The sequence below is a fragment of the Pristis pectinata genome, chromosome 28 (genome assembly GCF_009764475.1).
Source record: "Pristis pectinata isolate sPriPec2 chromosome 28, sPriPec2.1.pri, whole genome shotgun sequence".
Taxonomy (NCBI): domain Eukaryota; kingdom Metazoa; phylum Chordata; class Chondrichthyes; order Rhinopristiformes; family Pristidae; genus Pristis; species Pristis pectinata.
The window spans coordinates 31,261,943-31,281,916 of NC_067432.1; the positions used below are offsets into that span (position 1 = coordinate 31,261,943).

Here is a 19,974-nt window from a genome sequence, read left to right on the forward strand (position 1 = left end):
AATGGAGGGATATGGATCACGTACAGGCAGAAGAGATTTGGGTTAATTTGAAATTGTGTTTGGCACAGACATTGTGGGCCGAAGGGCCTGTTCCAGTGCTGTATTGTTCTATATTCTGTAAAATGGCAGATATTTAAAGAATACTATATACATAAGGAAGATACTGGTGCCTTGAGAAAATTGACCAACTGATGTATCATTTTGGCTTCAGATTTTTTTTAACGTCAACAAATTCACCACTCTTGATTCTTAGTAAGTGACAACGCCACAGTTTGCACAGCCTTGTGTAAGAAAATGACAAGAATGTGACTTATTTTCTGCAGCTTTGAGCAAACAAATCTGGCTTTATGCAGTTAAGAAATTAATTTTTAGTAGACTTTTCACTTGAGTTACTAATTTTAATTTATTTTATAGACATAAGTTCACAAAAAAGTATATGACCCTGTGTTTTGATCAAAAATGAATTCTGGAATTCTTCTGTAACATTTCACAGAAGAACATGAAAGAACAATAAAGCTCATGCAAAATGAAAAGGATGATCTTTTGAAAAGATTGAAAGAAAACAAATCAATCACTATTAAAACAAATTCTAGGTATGTTTGTAAACCAATGCATTATCTTTCTTAGAAAACATTGCAATGTTAATTTGCTGAGTGTTTTATTACTTCACAGGTTCGTTTTATAATAAAACCAGTTTCTATAAAGTTGATGACCATCCTCGCTCAACCTAGACATTTTGATGCCATGTTATTTTTCTCTCAAAAAAATTCCCATCTTTTTTATGTATTATTGTGGATTTTGCTTTGCAAAATTTATGTTTTAGCTTCTTTGTTCAAAATGACTTGTGAAGAGCAGAAGGATGACGAGAGTAAAGGTAGGACCAATTAGAGACAAAGGTGGGAAGATGTGCCTGGAAGCTGTGGAAGTGGGTGATGTCCTCAATGAATACTTCTCTTCAGTATTCACCAAGGAGAGGGGCATTGATGACGCTGAGGACAGTATTGGTAAGGTTAATGCATGTGGATATCAAGAAAGAGGATATGTTGGAGCTGTTAGAAAATATTAGGACCGATAAGTCCCCGGGGCCTGACGGAATATTCCCCAGGCTGCTCCACGAGGTGAGGGAGGAGGTTGCTGAACCATTGGCTAGGATCTTTGAGTCCTTGTTGTCCACGGGAATGGTACCGGAGGATTGGAGGGTGGCAAATGTTGTCCCCTTATTCAAAAAAGGTAGTAGGGATAGTCCAGGGAATTATAGACCAGTGAGCCTTGCGTCTATGGTGGGTAAGCTGTTGGAAAGGACTCTTAGAGATAGAATCTATGGGCATTTAGAGAATCATGGTCTGATTAGGGACAGCCAGCAAGGCTTTGTAAAGGGCAGATCATGTCTCACAAGCCTGATTGTGTTCTTTGAGGAGGTGACCAGGCAGATTGATGAGGGTAGTGCAGTAAATGTGGTCTACATGGATTTTAGTAAGGCGTTTGACAAGGTTCCACATGGTAGGCTGCTTCAGAAGGTCAGAGGGCATGGGACCCAGGGAAGCTTGGCCGTGTGGATTCAGAATTGGCTTGCCTGTAGAAAGCAGAGGGTTGTGGTGGAGGGAGTGCATTCAGATTGGAGGGCTGTGACTAGTGGTGTCCCACAAGGATCGGTGCTGGGACCTCTGCTTTTCGTGATTTTTATTAATGACTTGGATGAGGGGATAGAAGGGTGGGTTGGCAAGTTTGCAGACGACACAAAGGTTGGTGGTGCTGTGGATAGTGTGGAGGATTGTTGAAGATTGCAGAGGGGCATTGATAGGACGCAGAGCTGGGCTGAGAGGTGACAGATAGAATTCAATCTGGAGAAGTGTGAGGTGGTACACTTTGGATGGACAAACTCCAGGGAGGAGTACAAAGTTAATGGCAGGATTCTGGGGATTGTGGAGGAGCAGAGGGATCTGGGGGTTCATATCCACAGATCCCTGGAAGTTGCCTCACAGGTGGATAGGGTAGTTAAGAAAGCTTCTTAACACAATCAGGATGTTAACATTTATAAGTCGTGGGATCGAGTTTAAGAGCCGCAAGGTAATGATGCAGCTCTACAAAACTCTGGTTAGACCACACTTAAGAGTACTGTGTCCAGTTCTGGTCACCTCATAGGAAGGATGTGGAAGCATTGGAAAGGGTGCAGAGGAGATTTACCAGGATGCTGCCTGGTTTAGAGAGTATGCATTATGAGGAAAGACTAAGGGAGCTAAGGCTTTACTCTTTGGAGAGAAAGGATGAGAGGAGACATGATAGAGATGTACAAAATATTAAGATGTATAGATAAGAGTAGACAGCCAGCGCCTCCTTCCCAGGGCACCAATGCTCAATACAAGAGGGCATGGCTTTAAAGTAATAGGTGGGAAGTTCAAGGGAGATATCAGAGGAAGGTTTTTTACCCAGAGAGTGGTTGGGGCATGGAATACGCTGCCTGGGGTTGTGGTGGAGTCAAATTTAAGAGATTGCTAGATAAGCATATGGAGGAATTTAAAATAGAGGGATATGTGGGAGGAAGGGGTTAGTTTGTTTTAGACGAGGTTTAAAGGTCGGCACAACATTGTGGGCTGAAGGGCCTGTATTGTGCTATGATTCTATGATTAATTTGCCAAAACAGATTTTTTGCAGGGTGGAGGGGGAGCAGAGTCTGCAAGACTTTGGGCTGGATCGGAGCTTCCTTTTATCTTTGCCTATACGGAATGATAAGTTTATTTAGCTCTACATGACCTCAACAGAGAGAAATTAACGGACTTGCAATAATTCAGAGAGCCTGGATTAGAATTAGTTTCAGTGTATGGCAGCTGTTTGTTCAATACCTGTTTTCCTTGATTCCAGCTCCTATTTTGTTGATAGACTCCAGGATTATATGTGTTAGCTATACTGACTTCCCAACATATGTTTATTATCAGCTCTCTATACCGAGAGTATTCCGGAACTTTGCAAGTTGAAGGCATACATCCAATGATGAACATGTTTCCTCTTTATATCCTGCAAGGGAAAGTTTGTATAAGATTTTGGATAGGAACCAATATATGAATGATAATATATAGTATTGAAGCTTCTGATAAACATAGGAAGCTGTACTGTTCTATGATTTTAATCTTATCCTGATAGGTTTTCCAGATATAATTTGCATATTTTAATACTTGTCCTTTGTGTTATGTGGATAACAATCTATCTCGTGCACTTCCTGCATCACTGCAGTGCAACATGTTTGAAATAAGCAACGTGCTGATTAGTGGGACAAACTTCTTCCCATTTCTTTGATGGGAAAGCAGTAATTTCATCAGCCACTCTACCTAGTTAACAACATGAGTTAAGGTTGCTCAGTTATGCAAGCTATATCCCCACGCTTGCACAATAGCCAGCCGAACGTTTGAGAGGGAACTCTTACACATGCAATTCTAATTGTGACTGGCAATGTTTAACCATCATGTGAGATTATTCTTGTACTAAATTGAAAATATATTGTTCAACCACAATAATTTGCAGATAATCTCCAGATGTTTTTCATTAAGTTTTCAGTTTTTTTTAAGTTGAGGCTTCCATAGTCAGGAGCTGTATGAAAGATGTTATTAAACTAGAAAGATTGCCAGAAAAGATTTACCAAGATGTTGCCTGGACTTGGGGGCCTGAATTACAAGGAGAGGTTGCATAGACTAGGACTTTATTTCCTGGAACGTAGGAGATTGAGGGGCCACCTGATAAAGGTATATAAGATCATGAGGGATATAAACAGGATGACAGCACATAGTCTTTTTCCAAGGGAGGGGATGCTGAAAACGAGGGCATAGGTTTAAGATCAGAGGCAAGAGATTTAAAAGGGACATCGAGGCAGCTGCTTCATTCAATGGATGGTGTGTATTTGGAATGAGCTGTGAGAAATAGTGATTGATGTGGGCACAATAGCAACGTTTAGCAACATCTATATAAGTACAGGGGTAGGAGAGGTTTAGAGGGCTATGAGCCAAATGCCGGCAGATGGGACGAGCTGTCTGGGCAACACAGTCAGCATGCACAAGTTGGGCCAAAGGGCCTGTTTCCATGCTGTATGACTCTAAGTGGTAAGTTTTGGGAAATCTTATTCCAAGCAATAACTAGTGCAATTGGTGTACTCAATGCAGATGCCGGCAAAGATAAGGTCAATTGTCTGCTTAGACTGTAACATCGAAGCTGCTACTAGATGCTTATGGTCAGATCACAGAAGTGCTAATTTCCATATTCCACCAGAAGAATTGTGTTTAAAATTTGGTTCTGGCAGATGTGATCAGATCACCTACGAGGAGTTTGAAAATGACCTGAACACCATTTATAGTTTTCATGCCTCCTTGTTCTGTGTAACATTAATTGAGATGGATTTGACTTTTTTTTGCTTGATTTCAGTTTACAGCAAAAGTGGAGTTCTAAAAATTCATCAAAGTTGATCTCTACAAAAGGATTGGAAGAAATTCGTCATCAGTATTTGAGGGCTGTGGACAAAATTAGAGGTATCTACCTTAAATTTAATTTGTGTCCTCATCTTGGTAAGAGGAAGACTAGTAATCAAAAAAAGGCATTAGTTTGCCTTGAGTCATTCTGCTTGTTGTATAATAGAACGATAATGCAGTTGCTGACTAATGGTTATCAAGTGAATTGTCATTACATAATCGTTAAAATGGGTTTAATATTTGCAATATATTGATTTAACATTTCATGTTGCTTTTTAAAATAAATCATTTAGTTGAAATGCTGTAGTCAATATCTTAAATTTTATATTTATTTACTGGATGGATGACCATGTAAGTGGGCACTATGCAACAAATTCCAAACTACACAGTTTACTTCGAAGTGTATTTTGTTGGCCATAATTGTAGTTCAGCGTATTGACATTGTTATAATAATAGTGAGTGATCAAATCATTTTAGATGTAATTTACCAAACACTTTTTAGATTTCTTATGTTTCCTTCCTAATTTTCTGTGGTGAAGGTAAATTTGAACACTGGCAATTTTTGAAGAGCATTACCAAGTAATCTTCTATTTTTCCAAAATATTTCAGTATTTAAATTTATCTGCATTGGAAGTATTTTCTTATGTAGATATGAACCTGAGTTCAACTCCATATCCAATCTTGAACAGACATCTTACCAGTTGTTTGAGGCACAGTTCTTCAAGTGGCTCAAATCAGAGTACTGTAGTAGGAGCACCTGAACAATACTTAGCAAATTATGTTTCTGGGACCTCATTTGAAAATAAGTGCACATTTAGTGATAAAACATGGCAGTATTTCAAAAATAAGTCAATGTGGTATTCTTAAAGATCTTTCAACATAGTAAAATGCTTTATGAAAACAAATTTAGCTTTCATTCAGTAAGTGGCAGATTTAGCTTATTGTATATTAAAGTATTGGAACTCTGATTTCTGAGGTGATTGCAAGTTCAAGCCCTACTCCAGAGGCATATTTTCAGATTGACCTTTCAGTGCAGTACCAGTAGGAATTATGCCAATGCTAATTCTGGGTTGTAACTGTCTTGTCGGTTTGGCATTAAAGATACCTAGGCACCTTCATGGAAGAGCAGGAGAGTAGTCAAGTTCTCCCAGTTCATGTTAATCTCTCAAACCGTGTCACGAAAAGCAGATCATGTCAGTCCTTTAGCGGATCTTGCAATATGCACTTTGGGTGTTTTCATGTTAGCAATGAATATGATCTGAAGATATGTCATTGAATGTGTAACACTTTGGAATGTCTTGACCTTGTAATAGGTACTGTATGAATGCATTTTTTTCTGAGATTGACATTTATAGATTTTGGGATAATTTGACCCTGTATCCTGAGAGATTTGCTTGCTTTTTCCAGAAGATATGCTGTGCTACATTCAGGAGAGCAAGGTACGAGCAGCTGAAATGATTCGTGCAGAAGTATTAAGAGAACGTCAACAGACTGCACGAAAAATGCGGAAGTACTATTTGACCTGTCTCCATCAACTCCTGGCTGATGGTGGAAAGAATGAAGGGTAAAAATGTGGCAGTTTCTATCAGAATATTGTTTGATGTGATTACCAGTAAATTAAAGACTGCAACGCTTATTTGAAGAAATTGTGGAGATATGAAACAATACAAAGCCTTGTTAAAGGAATAATGTTATCTACAGTCAAGGCTTTAATGATAGCCCGATCCAGAGCGTTACCACTTTGATTCTCAGAACTAAATACCATACAAATTTAAATATTTTTAAAAGTCTCGAACTTAACAGCTTGAACTCATGCCTGTACTTAACTTTACCACAGAGCCACTGACCAGTGTAGCATAGAGCTCGGTGTGATGTATATGTGAACACTCTTTTCAGCTAGCATTTCTCTGATGTTGCACTTAGTGGAGAGTGCAGTGGCAAAGTAGGAGACCAGGTTCACCAGCACTTGACCTCCAGCTTATACTCGTATGCTCAGTCAAACGCTGAAGTCTGAGATGAGCTGACCCATGAGCTACTGACAACTGGTGACTCCCTGTGGAACTACTAGCTATAAAGCCAGATTCAGCCCATTTATTTGTTCCTGACAACTGCTCTCCTTGGTAATAATCTGATCCTTTTAACTAAGAAACTGATGAAGAAGATTGATGAGGGTAGAGCAATAGACATGGTTTACGTGTACTTTAGTAAAGCTTTTGACATGGTCCCGCATAATAGACTGATACAAAAGTTTAAGGCCAAGGGATCTGAGGAGTATTGGAAACTGGATTCAAAATTGGCTTGCTGATGCAGGGCATAGGGTAATGGTGGGTGTGTTTTTTTTCTGACTGGAAGTCTGCAACAAGAGGTGTATTGCAGGGATCAGGACTGGGACTTTTGTTATATAAGTAAATTACTTGGATGAGAATATAGTTGCTCTGATTAATAAGTTTGCAGACAACATGATAGTTGGTGGGGTCCTGGATAGCAAAGAAGGTTGTCTAAGGATACAGCAGAACATAGATCAGCTGGAAAGTTGGGAGAAGTAATACCAGATGGAATTTAATCCAGACAAGTATGAGGTAATGCAATTTGTGAAGTCAAATTCTGGTCGTACATATAGAGTAAATGGCAGGGACCTTCGTGTTGATGTACAGAGGGGCCTTAGGGATCAAATCCACAGCTCCCTGAAAATGGTGACACGGCAGATAGGGTAATAAAGAAGGCTTTTGCTATGCTTGCTTTTGTATGCTGAGGCATTTAATTTAAGAGTTGGGATGCCATGCAACAGTTGTGCAAAATGTTCTTTAGATGGCACTTGGAGTATTATGTACAGTTCTGGTTGCCACACTACAGGAAGGATGTGGTATCAATAGGGTGTAGAAGAGATTCTCCAGGATGTTGCCTGGAAACAGAGGGCAATAGTTATAAGAAGAGATCGGATAGGTAGTTAGAGTCTTTTTCCCATGAGAATCAAGGCTTAAAATGAGAGGGGAGAAGGTTGAAGGATTTTTGAGGGACAACTTTTTTCACACGGGGTGGTGAATATCTGGATCGAGCTGCCAGAGGAAGAGGTAGAGGCAGATAAAATTACATCATTTTAAAAGCTTTTTGACAGGTACTTGGATAGGAAAGGTATAAATGGATATGGGCCAAATGGGATTAACATAGATGGACATCATTGTTAGCATGGACATGGTGGGTAAGAAGGGTCCATTTCCGTGCTGTATGATTCTGTAAGAATTCATTGCTGAAATAGGAATTGGATGATTTAGAATTTATGGGCTCAAGTATCTGTTTAAGGACACTGGTAGTTTACATTGAAACTGAAATTCTTTACAGTGCTGAAAAGAGGATCATGAATGCTGCTAGCAAATTGGCTGCAATAGCCAAAGCTATAGAAACACCTCTTCCAAATCGAAAGCGTGATAAAGCTGAAATCCACCCTGGTATGTATGACAGTTTGCAAAATTGTATGTAACATTCTGATTTTTAGCTTTGTGAGGGCAGCTCATGTCTTACAAACTTGGTCACCTCCTCAAAAAAAAATTCAATCAAGGTGATTGATGAGGGTAGAGCTGTGGATGCATGTAGTCCATGTGTATACATGGACTTCAGCAAGGTGTTTGACGAGGTCCCTCATGGTAGGTTGTTCAGGAAAATTAAGATGTATGGGATCCACAGTGACTTGGTTCAGAATTGGTTTGCCCGTTGAAGACAGAGGGTAGTGGTGGAAGAGTGTTATTCTGGCTGGAGGTCTGTGGCCAAAGGGATCAGTTCTAGGACCTCTGTTGTTTGTGATATATATATGTGTATATATATAAATAAATGACTTGGATGAAAACATAGATGTGCTGATTAGTAAGATTGCAGACAACATCAAAATTGGTGGAGTTACGGACAGTGAAGAAGATCGTTAAATGATGCAGCAGGAAATTGATCAGTTACAGTTATGGGCAGAGAAATGGCAGATAGAGTTTAATCCGGGCAAGTGTGAGGTGTTGCACATTGGGAGGTCAAATGTAAAGGGGCAGTACACAGTTAATGTCAGGACGCATAGAGAGGGATCTTGGGGTCTAAATCCACACGCCCTGAAAGTGGCAATGCAAGTAGATAGAGTGGTAAAGGAGACATATGGTATGCTTGCCTTCATCGCTAGGGGCATAGAGTACAAGAGGCAGGAAGTCACGATGCTGTTGTACAAAACTTTGGTCAGGTCACACTTTGGAGTATTGCATGCAGTTCTGGTCGCCTTATTACAGGAAGAATGTGGAGGCTTTGGAGAGGGTGCAGAAACGGTTTACCAGGTTGTTGCCTGGATTAGAGGGCACGTGCTATAAGGAGAGGTTGGACAAACTTAGATTGTTTTCTTTGGAGTTTCGGGTCAGGACCCTTCTTCAGGACTGAAGATAGGAAAAGGAGAAGCCTAATACATAGGAGGGAAATGCAGAGCAGTGATAGGTGGACAAAAGAGGAGAGGGGAAGCGGAGTGGGCACAAGGTGGTGATAGGTAGATGCAGGTAAGAGATAGTGATAAGCAGGTGCTGGGGAGGAGGGGAGAGCAGATCCACTGGGGGATGGGTCCAAGGTAAGGAGGAAAAAAGAAGAGGCATGGTTGGAGGTGGTGGTGGCGGGGTGGGGGGTGGGTTGGGTTTGAGGGGATTACTTCAAGTGGGAGAATTCAATGTTCATGCTGTTAGGCTGCAAAGTTCCAAGATGGAAGATGAGGTGCTGTTCCTCCAGTTTTGCGCTAGGAATTCTCCTGGCAATGGAGGAGGCTGAGGACTGGCATATCTGTGATGGAGTGGGAGGGAGAGCTGAAGTGACTGGCAATGGGGAGATGCGGGTCTTGGTTACGGATGGATCGCAAGCGTTACTGCGAAATGGTCACCTAGTCTGAGTTTGGTCTCATTAATGTAGAGGAGGCCACACTTGGAACACCGAATGCAGTAGATGATATTAATGGAGGTGCAGGTGAATCTCTCTCTCACCTGAAAGGACTGTTTGGGTCCCTGGATGGAGGTGGTGTAGGGGCAGGTGTTGCACCTATGGGCGGGTCAGTGGAAAGTTCCCAGGCTGGGATCGGGATGTGTGGGGAGGGAGGAGTGAACTAGGGAGTTGTGGGGAGAGCGGCCCCTGTGAAAGGCAGGAAGGGTAGCAAGGGGAAGATATGCTTGGTGGTGGGGTCCCGTTGGAGACAGTAGAAGTGGCGGAGAATGATGTGTTTGATACCTAGGCTGATGGGATGAAATGTGAGGACAAGGGGGACCCTATCCCTGTTGGGTCTGGGAAAGGTGGGGGTGAGAGCAGAGGTGCGGGAAATGGCAGAGATGTGGGTGCGAGCTCTCTCAACCACAGTAGGTGGGAAGCCACGGTTAGTAAAGAAGTTGGACATCTTGGATGTCCTGGAGTGGAAAGACTCCTCATGGGGGCGGAGGCAGAGAAACTGAGAAAAAGGGATCGCGTCCTTGCAATAAACAGGATGAGAGGAGCTGCAATCAAGGTCGCTGTGGGCATCAGTGGGTTTGTTGAAGATGTTGGTGGATAAGGAATCTCCTGAGATGGAGATGGAAAGATCAAGGAAGGAGAGGGAGGTGTCAGTGATAGTCCAAGTGAATTGGAGAGCAGGAGGAAAATTAGTGGCATAATTTATGAAACTGTCGAGTTCCGCACGGGTGCAAGAGGTGGCACCAATGCAGTTGTTGATATAGTGGAGAAAGAGTTGAGGAATGGGGCTGGACTAGTCTTGGAACAGAGAATGTTCAACGTAGCCAACGAAGAGGCGAGCATAGCTGGGGCCCATGCGAGTGCCCATGGCTACGCCCTTAGTCTGTGGAAAGTGTGGGGAGTCGAAAGTTAAATTGTTTATAGTGAGGAAAAGTTCAGCCAGAGGGAGGAGAGGTTTGTGGAAGGGGACTGGTTCTCTCTGGTCAAGAAAGAAGCGGAGGGCACTGAGGGCGTCATGATAGGAAATGGAGATACAGTGGCATGCAAAAGTTTGGGCACCCCTGGTCAAAATTTCTGTTACTGTGAATAGCTAAGTGAGTAAAAGATGACCTGATTTCCAAAAGGCAGAAAGTTAAAGATGACACATTTCTTTAATATTTTTAACAAGATTACTTCTTTATTTCCATCTTTTACAGTTTCAAAATAACAAAAAAGGAAAAGGGCCCGAAGCAAAGGTTTGGGCACCCTGCATGGTCAGTACTTAGTAACACCCCCTTTGGCAAATATCACAGCTTGTAAACACTTTCTGTAGCCAGCTAAGAGTCTTTCAATTCTTGTTTGTGGGATTTTCACCCATTCTTCCTTGCAAAAGGCTTCTAGTTCTGAGAGATTCTTGGGCCGTCTTGCATGCACTGCTCTTTTGAGGTCTATCCACAGATTGTCGACGAGGTTTAGGTCGGGGGACTATGAGGACCATGGCAAAACCTTCAGCTTGTGCCTCTTGAGGTAGTCCATTGTGGATTTTGAAGTGTTTAGGATTGTTATCCTGTTGTAGAAGCAATCCTCTTTTCATCTTCAGCTTTTTTTTTACAGACGGTGTGATGTTTGCTTCCAGAATTTGCTGGTATTTAATTGAATTCATTCTTCCCTCTACCAGTGAAATGTTCCACGTGCCACTGGCTGCAACACAAGCCCAAAGCATGCTTACAGTTTGGAGAGGTGTTCTTCTCATGAAATCCTGCACCCTTTTTTCTCCAAACATACCTTTGCTCATTGCATCCAAAAAGTTCTATTTGAACTTCATCGGTCCACAGGACTTGTTTCCAAAATGCATCAGGCTTGTTTAGATGTTCCTTTGCAAACTTCTGACGCTGAATTTTGTGGTGAGGATGCAGGAAAGGTTTTCTTCTGATGACTCTTCCATGAAGGTCATATTTGTGCAGGTGTCGCTGCACAGTAGAACAGTGCACCACCACTCCAGAGTCTGCTAAATCTTCCTGAAGGTCTTTTGCAGTCAAACGGGGGTTTTGATTTGCCTTTCTAGCAATCCTACGAGCAGTTCCCTCAGAAAGTTTTCTTGGTCTTCCAGATCTCAACTTGACCTCTACCATTCCTGTTAACTGCCATTTCTTAATTACATTACGAACTGAGGAAACGTCTACCTGAAAACGCTTCGCTATCTTCTTATAGCCTTCTCCTGCTTTGTGGGCATCATTTATTTTAATTTTCAGAGTGCTAGGCAGCTGCTTAGAGGAGCCCATGGCTGCTGATTGTTGGGACAAGGTTGAGGAGTCAGGGTATTTATAAAGCTTTGAAATTTGCATCACCTGGCCTTTCCTAACGATGACTGTGAACAAGCCATAGCCCTAACAAGTCTGAGACCTTGGTAAAAGTTATCTGAGAGCTCAAATCTCTTGGGGTGCCCAAATTTTTGCATGGTGCTCCTTTCCTTTTTCACTCTAAAATTGTACAACACAAAAATAATACACTCATCTTGCTTAAAATGTTGAAAAGAATGTTTCATCTTTAACTTTATGACTTTTGGAGATCAGTTCATCTTCTACTCACTTAACTATTCACAGTAACAGAAATTCGACCATGGGGTGCCCACAGTGAAGATGAGGTTGTGCATGTCGGAGAACTTAAAGCTATGGAAGAGTTGTTTCATTTAGATATTCCAGCATCTGCAGTCCTTTGTTTCTCTAATGACTTAATAATCTTTGTAGTCAATAATGGCAGATAACAAAATGGGAAATGATTGCTTGACCTACCTGCCTAGAAGTTGGGATAAAAATGGTATTTTTTCTGGATGTAATTTGAGTTTGTAAATTTCAATTAACATACTAGCACTGATTATCATACCATAACATTCTTCCTTGTCATTATTATGGAAATGTTATCCCTTTAACATTGCATGTGGAAACATTATTCTGTTTGAAGTAACTTTTTAATGAATTTTGAATAGGCTACAAAGGGAAATGATGATGTGAAGTGTTAGATGGGTATGATTGATCAGGGTAAATGCACAAGATCTTAAGATCAGCAGTGACTTAAATCAAATTTTTTACAGTTAAAATGTGTTCTGTGTGCACCAGAAGGAAAGGATATGGTGCCAATGGTAACTCAGTAGTTTTGAAGCATAATGGGACATCCAAATGTTTTAAAAGGAATGTTCAGGTTTTTTTTTGAATTGTGACTAATTAAGAATATAAAATTAGGAGCAGGTGCAGGATATTTGGCCCATCAATCCTGCTCCGCCATTCGATAAAATCATGGCTGATCTGTCCGTGGACTTAGCTCCACCTTCCTGCCTTTTCCCCATAACCCTTAATTCCCCTACTATTGCAAAAAATCTATCTGTCTTAAATATATTTAATGAGGTAGCCTCTGCTGCTTCCCTGGGTAGAGAATTCCACAGAATTCACTACTGTCTGGGGAAAAGCAGTTCCTCCTAAACTCTGTCCTAAATCTACTCCCCCGAATCTTGAGGCTATGTCCCTAGTTCTAGTCTCAAATTAATTTTTACCATTACAGCAATCTATTTAATAATGAACTACTTTTTTCAAAAGAGTTGCTATTTAATAATTACAACATGGAGTTAAATAATTAATCTTCTGCACAAACTTTCATATTGCATTTGATATCTTTCTGAACTAGTCACTGATTTTTTTGTTAGTCAGTGCCAGTACTTTGCAGTCTATTTGTAACACTTGGATGAGTTTTTCTTTGCGTAACATTTTTATTACTAGTATCTTTCTGTTCAAAGCACAACTAACTAAAAAAAGTTCAGAACCAGCTCCAAAAGTTTCTGACAACAATGGAGGGGGCCCAGCATCTGCACACATGCAGGGAAACCAAAGCAAGAAATCCTCCTCCAGCGAAGGCCGAATCCGAAAATTCAACGTTCATGATGTTCATAAACAGAAAGGAATACCTGGCATTTCCCTCAAGGATGCTTCTTCCTTGTCAGATGATGCCATGTCAGAATCAAAGTATCCCAAAGCTACTAGTGTAGCCCATTGTCAAAATTCAGCCAAGTTTCTATCCCATACATCTCTTGGCAAAGCACATATATTCAGCTGTATTGATAGTCTTTCTGACAGAGCACCGTTACAAAGGACATACAGACAGAATAGGCTCACACCCTCAGAAGAATTTGTACATTTACAAATGGCATGCAATCAGAATAGTATCCCATCTTCAAAGCATTACTCAGAAGAGTATATCTGCCCTGAAGCTTTGACCAGGGCATCTTCTGACATCTGTGAAACTCCTGAGAGAGATGAAGATAATTGTGTCCTCAACCCTGAAGCTTCTAACTCCTGTAAAATGGACACTTTCAATTTTAGACAGACAGACAGAAAAGATTGTCATCTAGATGATTATAGTATTCCAATTAAATGTTCAAAGTCAAGTGGTACGTCTACACCCCTTTCATCTACAAACATGCAACATAAATCAGTTTCTATGCCAAACGGTACTGCACAAGTATGTCCCTCCATTTCCTCTGCAGCCTCTGACATTAGTTCTCTTTCTGATGATGAAAATGCTTGTTTTTTGAAGAAAATAATCCCAGCTATTTCAAGATTACACACTGAACAAGTGCAAGAAGTTTCGGAAACTGTCCCTGCAACAAATAACAGGGACCAGTTGGGCACAAGGACAGAGACAGGTATCTTGTACCTAACTAAAGACTGTATTCAAAAGAAGCATCCATCATCCATGCCGCAAAATATAGGCAATGTTCAACATGACAGTGGATTTGATAGTCCATTCCTTAATTTTCATTAGTCAAAAGCTACTGCCTTAATCTTTTAGATGTTTTAATGCCACTGAACCTTTTGTGCAGATATTTTGAGTAACTTGGCGCTATTCTTTGACTCATTAATTTGCTAGTTAAATTTTACCTGATGTAAAGGTTGTATGTGTCATCATGTATTTGCAGATTTTTCTAAAATCTATTTTTGTATTACAAACTATGATTTATGTTTCTTCAATTTGTATATTTGGGTGTTTTTGGGGAAAATGTTTCTTTTATGATACTTTGCTAATAAAGTGTTCTGTTTTTAAAAGATAACTTCCTTTGGAAGCAATTAGTTGATATTTCTCTAATTCAGCAGCTACTGCTCTTTTGTTGTCATTAATTCTTTTAAAAAGGTCCATTTGTTTTAGATTTGATTCTTTTTTTTAATGGTCTACGTTGTTGTCATCCACAAATCTGAATTGGAAACTTCTAATTGGAACTATTGAGAGATTGTCTAACCATGTAATTCTAATGTGGTTAAATTCCTGTAATGTGTTTTCTTTCCAGCACTTTCTGTTTTTATTATATACAGCATGTCTGACAACTTTTATGGGTACATAGCCAGAGTTAAAATCTTAAATTAACTTTTTCATCAGGTTGGGAAAAAGTTTGAGGGAAACTAGTTTTGAGATGCAGTAAAAGTCTGAAGGTGAGGAAAGAACAAAAGATTCAGCAATACAGTATGAAGAGGATAGCAATGGAACAAGTGGAGGTGGAAACAAAAGAACCAATACCTGAAATTAAAAAAAGAAAATACTGTTGATATTGGAAATCTGAAATTAGGCAGCTGAGGGGTGGCCTTATAGAATTTTATAAAATCACAAGTGGGGGAGATAAGGTGGATTGTTGCAGTCTTTTTCCCAGTGTAGCATTGCCTAAAACTAGTGGGCGTAGGTTTAAGGTGAAAGGGGAAACAACTTTAAAGGGTTCTGAGGGGAAACTTATTCACACAGAGGGTGGTGAGTGCAGGAACGAGCTGCCAGAGGAAGATGTAGCAGCACATAGAATTATAATGTTTAACAGGAATTTGGACAGGTATGTGGATCAAAAAGGCCTAGAGGATTTGGGCCAAACATGGGCAAATGGGACTAGCTTAGAGTAGGCACATTAGTAAGCATGGATGAGTTGGGCTGAAGGGCCTGTTTCCATGCTGTATAGCTATATTGATATTGGTTTATTATTGTCACTTGTACTGAGGTACAGTGAAAAAACTTGTCTTACAAACCGATCATACAGGTCAATTCATTACACAGTGCAGTTACATTGAGTCAGTACAGAGTGCATTGATGTAGTACAGGTAAAAACAATAACAGTACAAAGTGTCACAGCTACAGAGAAAGTGCAGTGCAATAAGGTGCAAGGTCACAACAATGTAGATCATGAGGTCATAGTCCACCTCATTGGATAAGGGAACCGTTCAGTAGTCTTATCACAGTAGGGTAGAAGCTGTCCCTAAGTCTGGTGGTAGGTGCCTTTAGGCTCCTGTATCTTCTACCTGATGGAAGAGAGAATGTCCTGGGTGGGTGGGGTCTTTGTCTTTATCTCTCGCTGTCTTGGTGAAGCAGCCAGTATTATCAGAGTCCAAGGAGGGAAGGCTGGTGTCTGTAATGCACTGGGCTGTGTCCACAACTCTCTGCAGTTTCTTGCGGTCCTGGGCAAAGCAGTTGCTGCACTAAGCCGTGATGCATCCAGATAGGATGCTTTCTATGCTATATCGGTAAAAGTTAGTGAGAGTCAAAGAGGACAAACCAAATTTCTTTAGCCTCGTGAGGAAGTAGAGGCACTGGTGAGCTTTCTTGGCTGTGGCTTCTACGTGATTTGACCAGAACAGGCTGTTGGTGATGTTCATTCCCAGGAACTTGAAGCTGTCAACCCTTTCAACCTCAGCACCATTGATGTAGACAGGTGCATGTACACCACCCCCTTTCCTGAAGTCAATGACCAGCTCTTTTGTTGACATTGAGGGAAAGGTTGTTGTCATGATACCATTCCACTAAGCTCTGTATCTCCTTCCTGTACTCCGCCTCATCGCTGTTTGAGATACGGCCTACAACGGTGGTATCATCTGCAAACTTGTAGATGGAGTTAGAGCAGAATCTGGCCACACAGTCATGAGTGTATAGGAAGTAGAGTAGAGGGCTGAGGACGCAGCCTTGTGGGGCACCAGTGTTGAGAATAATCATGCCAGTGGTATTGCTGCCTATCCTCACTGACTGTGGTCTGTTTGTTAGGAAGTCAAGGATCCAGTTACAGAGGGAGGTGTTGAGTCCTAGGTCTCAGAGTTTGGTGACAAGCTTACTTGGGATTATTGTATTGAAGGCAGAGCTGAAGTCAATAAACAAGGGATCTTATGCAGGATGCTAGGGATAAATATGTCCTGGTGAGGCGGAGAAGGAATGGCAGGGTGAAGGAACCGTGGGTGACGAGAGAGGTGGAACGACTTGCTAGGGAGAAGAAGGTAGCATACATGAGGTATAAGCAGCAAGGTTCAGACAGGGCCCATGAGGAATATAGGGTAGTGAGGAAGGAACTTAAAGGGCTGAGGAGAGCTAGAAGGGGACATGAAAAGGCATTGGCTAGTAGGGTTAAGGAAAATCCCAAGGCCTTTTTCAAGTACGTGAAGGGTAGGAGGATGGCTAGGGTAAAGGTAGGTCCGATTAAGGACAAAGGTGGGAGAATTTGCCTGGAGGCGGCAGAAGTGGGAGAAGTTCTCAATGAGTACTTCTCTTCAGTATTCACCAGGGAGAGGGGTCTTGATGACGCGGAAGGGAGTGCTGGTAGGGGTAATGTTCTCAAGGTTGTAGATATCAAGAGAGAGGATGTGTTGAAGTTGTTAAATAATATTAAGACATGGGGCCTGATGGGATTTTCCCCAGGCTGCTTCGAGAGGCTAGGGAGGAGATTGTTGAACCGCTGGTAAGGATCTTTGAGTCCTTGTTGTCCACAGGGATGGTGCCAGAGGATTGGAGGGTTGCAAATGTCCCCTTGTTCAAAAAAGGTAATAGGGATAGGCCAGGGAATTATAGACCGGTGAGTCTCACGTCTGTGGTGGGTAAGCTGTTAGAAAGGATTCTAAGGGATAGGATTTATGACACCTAGAGAATCATGGGCTGATTAGGGACAGCCAGCATGGCTTTGTGAAGGGAAGATCTTGCCTCACAAGCCTGATAGAGTTCTTTGAGGAGGTGACCAGGAAGATTGATGAGGGCAGTGCGGTCGATGTGGTTTACATGGATTTTAGTAAGGCGTTTGATAAGGTTCCTTATGGTAGGCTTCTTCAGGTCAGAGGCCAAGGGATCCAAGGAAGCTTGGCTGTGTGGATTAGGAATTGGCTTGCATGTGGAAAGCAGAGGGTTGTGGTGGAAGGAGTGCCCTCGGATTGGAAGGCAGTGACTAGTGGTGTCCTGCAGGGATCGGTTCTGGGACCTCTACTTTTTGTGATATTTATAGATGACTTAGATGAGGGGGTGGAGGGCTGGGTTAGTAAGTTTGCGGACGACACTAAGATCGGCGGTGTTGTGGATAGTGTGGAGGGCTGTCGGAGCTTACAGAGGGATATTGATGGGATGCAGAGCTGGGCTGACAAGTGGCAGATGGAGTTCAATCCGGAGAAGTGTGAGGTGGTACACTTTGGAAGGACAAACTCCAGGGCAGAGTACTGGGTAAATGGCAAGGTACTTGGCAGTGTGGAGGAGCAGAGGGATCTGGGGGTTCATATTCACAGTTCATTGAAAGTTGCCTCACGGGTGGAAAGAGCACTTAAGAAGGCCAATGGGATGTTGGCTTTCATAAATTGCGGGATTGAGTTTAAGAGCCGCGAGGTGATGATGCAGCTTTACAAAACTCTAGTTAGGCCACACTTAGAGTACTGTGTTCAGTTCTGGTCGCCTCATTTATGGGAAGGATGTGGAGGCATTGGAGAGGGTGCAGAGGAGATTTACCAGGATGCTGCCTGGATTAGAGAGTATTGAATATGAGGAGAGGCTTAAGGTGCTAGGGCCTTATTCACTGGAAAGGAGGAGAGGAGACATGATAGAGGTATATAAAATATTGAGAGGATTAGATAGAGTAGACAGTCAGCGCATCCTTCCCAGGGCACCAATGCTCAAGACGAGAGGTCATGGCTTTAAGTTCACGGGTGGGAGGTTCAGGGGAGATGTCAGGGGGAGGTTTTTCACCCAGAGAGTGGTTGGTGCATGGAATGGACTGCCTGGGGTGGTGGTGGAGGCAGATACATTGGACAGGTTCAAGAGCTTGTTGGATAGGCATATGGAGGAGTGTGGGATGGGGGGATATGCGGGAGGAAGGGGTTAGGTAGTGTGAGGGTGGTTTGATGGATGGCACAACATGGTGGGCTGAAGGGCCTGTTTTGTGCTGAATGGTTCTATGGTAAGTCTAACGTAGGTGTCTTTACTGTCCAGATGCTCCAGAGCTGAGTGTAGGGCCAGGGAGATGGCATCCGCTGTAGACCTGTTCCGGCGATAGGCGAATTGCAATGGGTCTAGGTTGTCTGATAGGCTGGAGTTGATGCGTGCCATGACCAACCTCTCAAAGCACTTCATGGTGGTGGATGTCAGAGCCACTGGTCGGTAGTCATAGAAGCACGTTACCTTGCTTTTCTTCAGTACCGGGATGATGGTGGTCTTAAAACAGGTGGGAACCTGAGCTTGAAGCAGGGAGGGGTTAAATATGTCTGCAAATATTTCTGCCAGCTGATCAGCACAAGATCTGAGCACACGGCCAGGGACACCATCTGGGCCAGGTGATTTCCTTGTGTTCACTCTCTGGAAGACTGATCTTACGTCCTCCACTGTGATCACAGGTTCAGCTTCATTGGTGGCTATCAGGGTGGATGGTGATAATCCACTTCACTTCTGTTCAAAATGCGCATAGAATGTGTTAAGTTCTGTTGTTAGCTCTGCAGACTGACTTCGTCTTGTAGCCTGTTATGGCATGTAAGCCCTGCCATAACTGACGGCTGGTCAGGAACTCTATTTTGAGTCGGTATTGCCTCTTAGCATCCCTGTTAGCTTTCCGAAGGTCATACCTTGATTTCTTGTACAGATCAGGATCATTAGATTTGTGTGCAGCAGTCCTCTCCTTCAGTAGGGAGTGGATCTGTTGGTTCATCCATAGTTTCCTGTTTGGGAACACCCGTATTATCTTCTTTGGTGCACAGTCCGCCACACACTGGCTGATAAAGTCTGTGATGGTGGTGGCATACTCATCAAGGCTGGCAGCTGAGTCTTTGAACATGGACCAGTCCACTATCTCAAAGCAATCACGAGGGAGCTCATCTGTTTCCTCAGACTCTGCTCGTTATCTGAAATTCCTGAACTCACTGTTTAATCTGGAAGGCAGGAATCTGGCTGGATGGTAAATTGGTTTATTATTGTCACATGTACTGAGGTACAGTGAAAATCATTTCATCACATCAGTACATTGAGGTAATGTAATTCAATATGAGATGTTGTTCCTTGAGCTTCACTGGACCAGTGTAGGAGAAGAGGTTCAAAGAATTAGATGAGGGATGACTTGAAACGCAGGGCACTCTTGAAGGCAAGAGAGGTACACTACAAAGCAATTGTCTGGTCTGCATTTGATCTTTCCAGGGTGCAGGAGGCAGCATCATTATCAACAAATACAGTGAGTCAGTTTGGTTAGTGGAAGAAATCACTGCTTTACTCTGAAATAATGTTGGAAGCCTTAATAAATACTAAATGCACCAACAAAGGGCAGATGTTGCAGCTCTTACACTGAACAGTCCAGCACTGG

The 19,974-nt window shown here is 42.2% G+C and overlaps 1 protein-coding gene across 1 annotated transcript in view; it reads left to right on the forward strand.

Moving 5' to 3' along the window:
* Positions 1–14,125, forward strand: part of cep152 (centrosomal protein 152) — a 106,018-nt gene extending 91,893 nt beyond the window's left edge. Inside the window, exons 24-28 of the mRNA XM_052040432.1 lie at positions 494–593; positions 4,408–4,511; positions 5,859–6,015; positions 7,791–7,897; positions 13,959–14,125. Of these exons, the coding sequence (XP_051896392.1) occupies positions 494–593; positions 4,408–4,511; positions 5,859–6,015; positions 7,791–7,897; positions 13,959–13,993 (503 nt within the window). The 3' untranslated portion in view covers positions 13,994–14,125. The remainder of the gene's footprint in view (positions 1–493; positions 594–4,407; positions 4,512–5,858; positions 6,016–7,790; positions 7,898–13,958) is intronic.
* Positions 14,126–19,974: the final 5,849 nt, after the last annotated feature.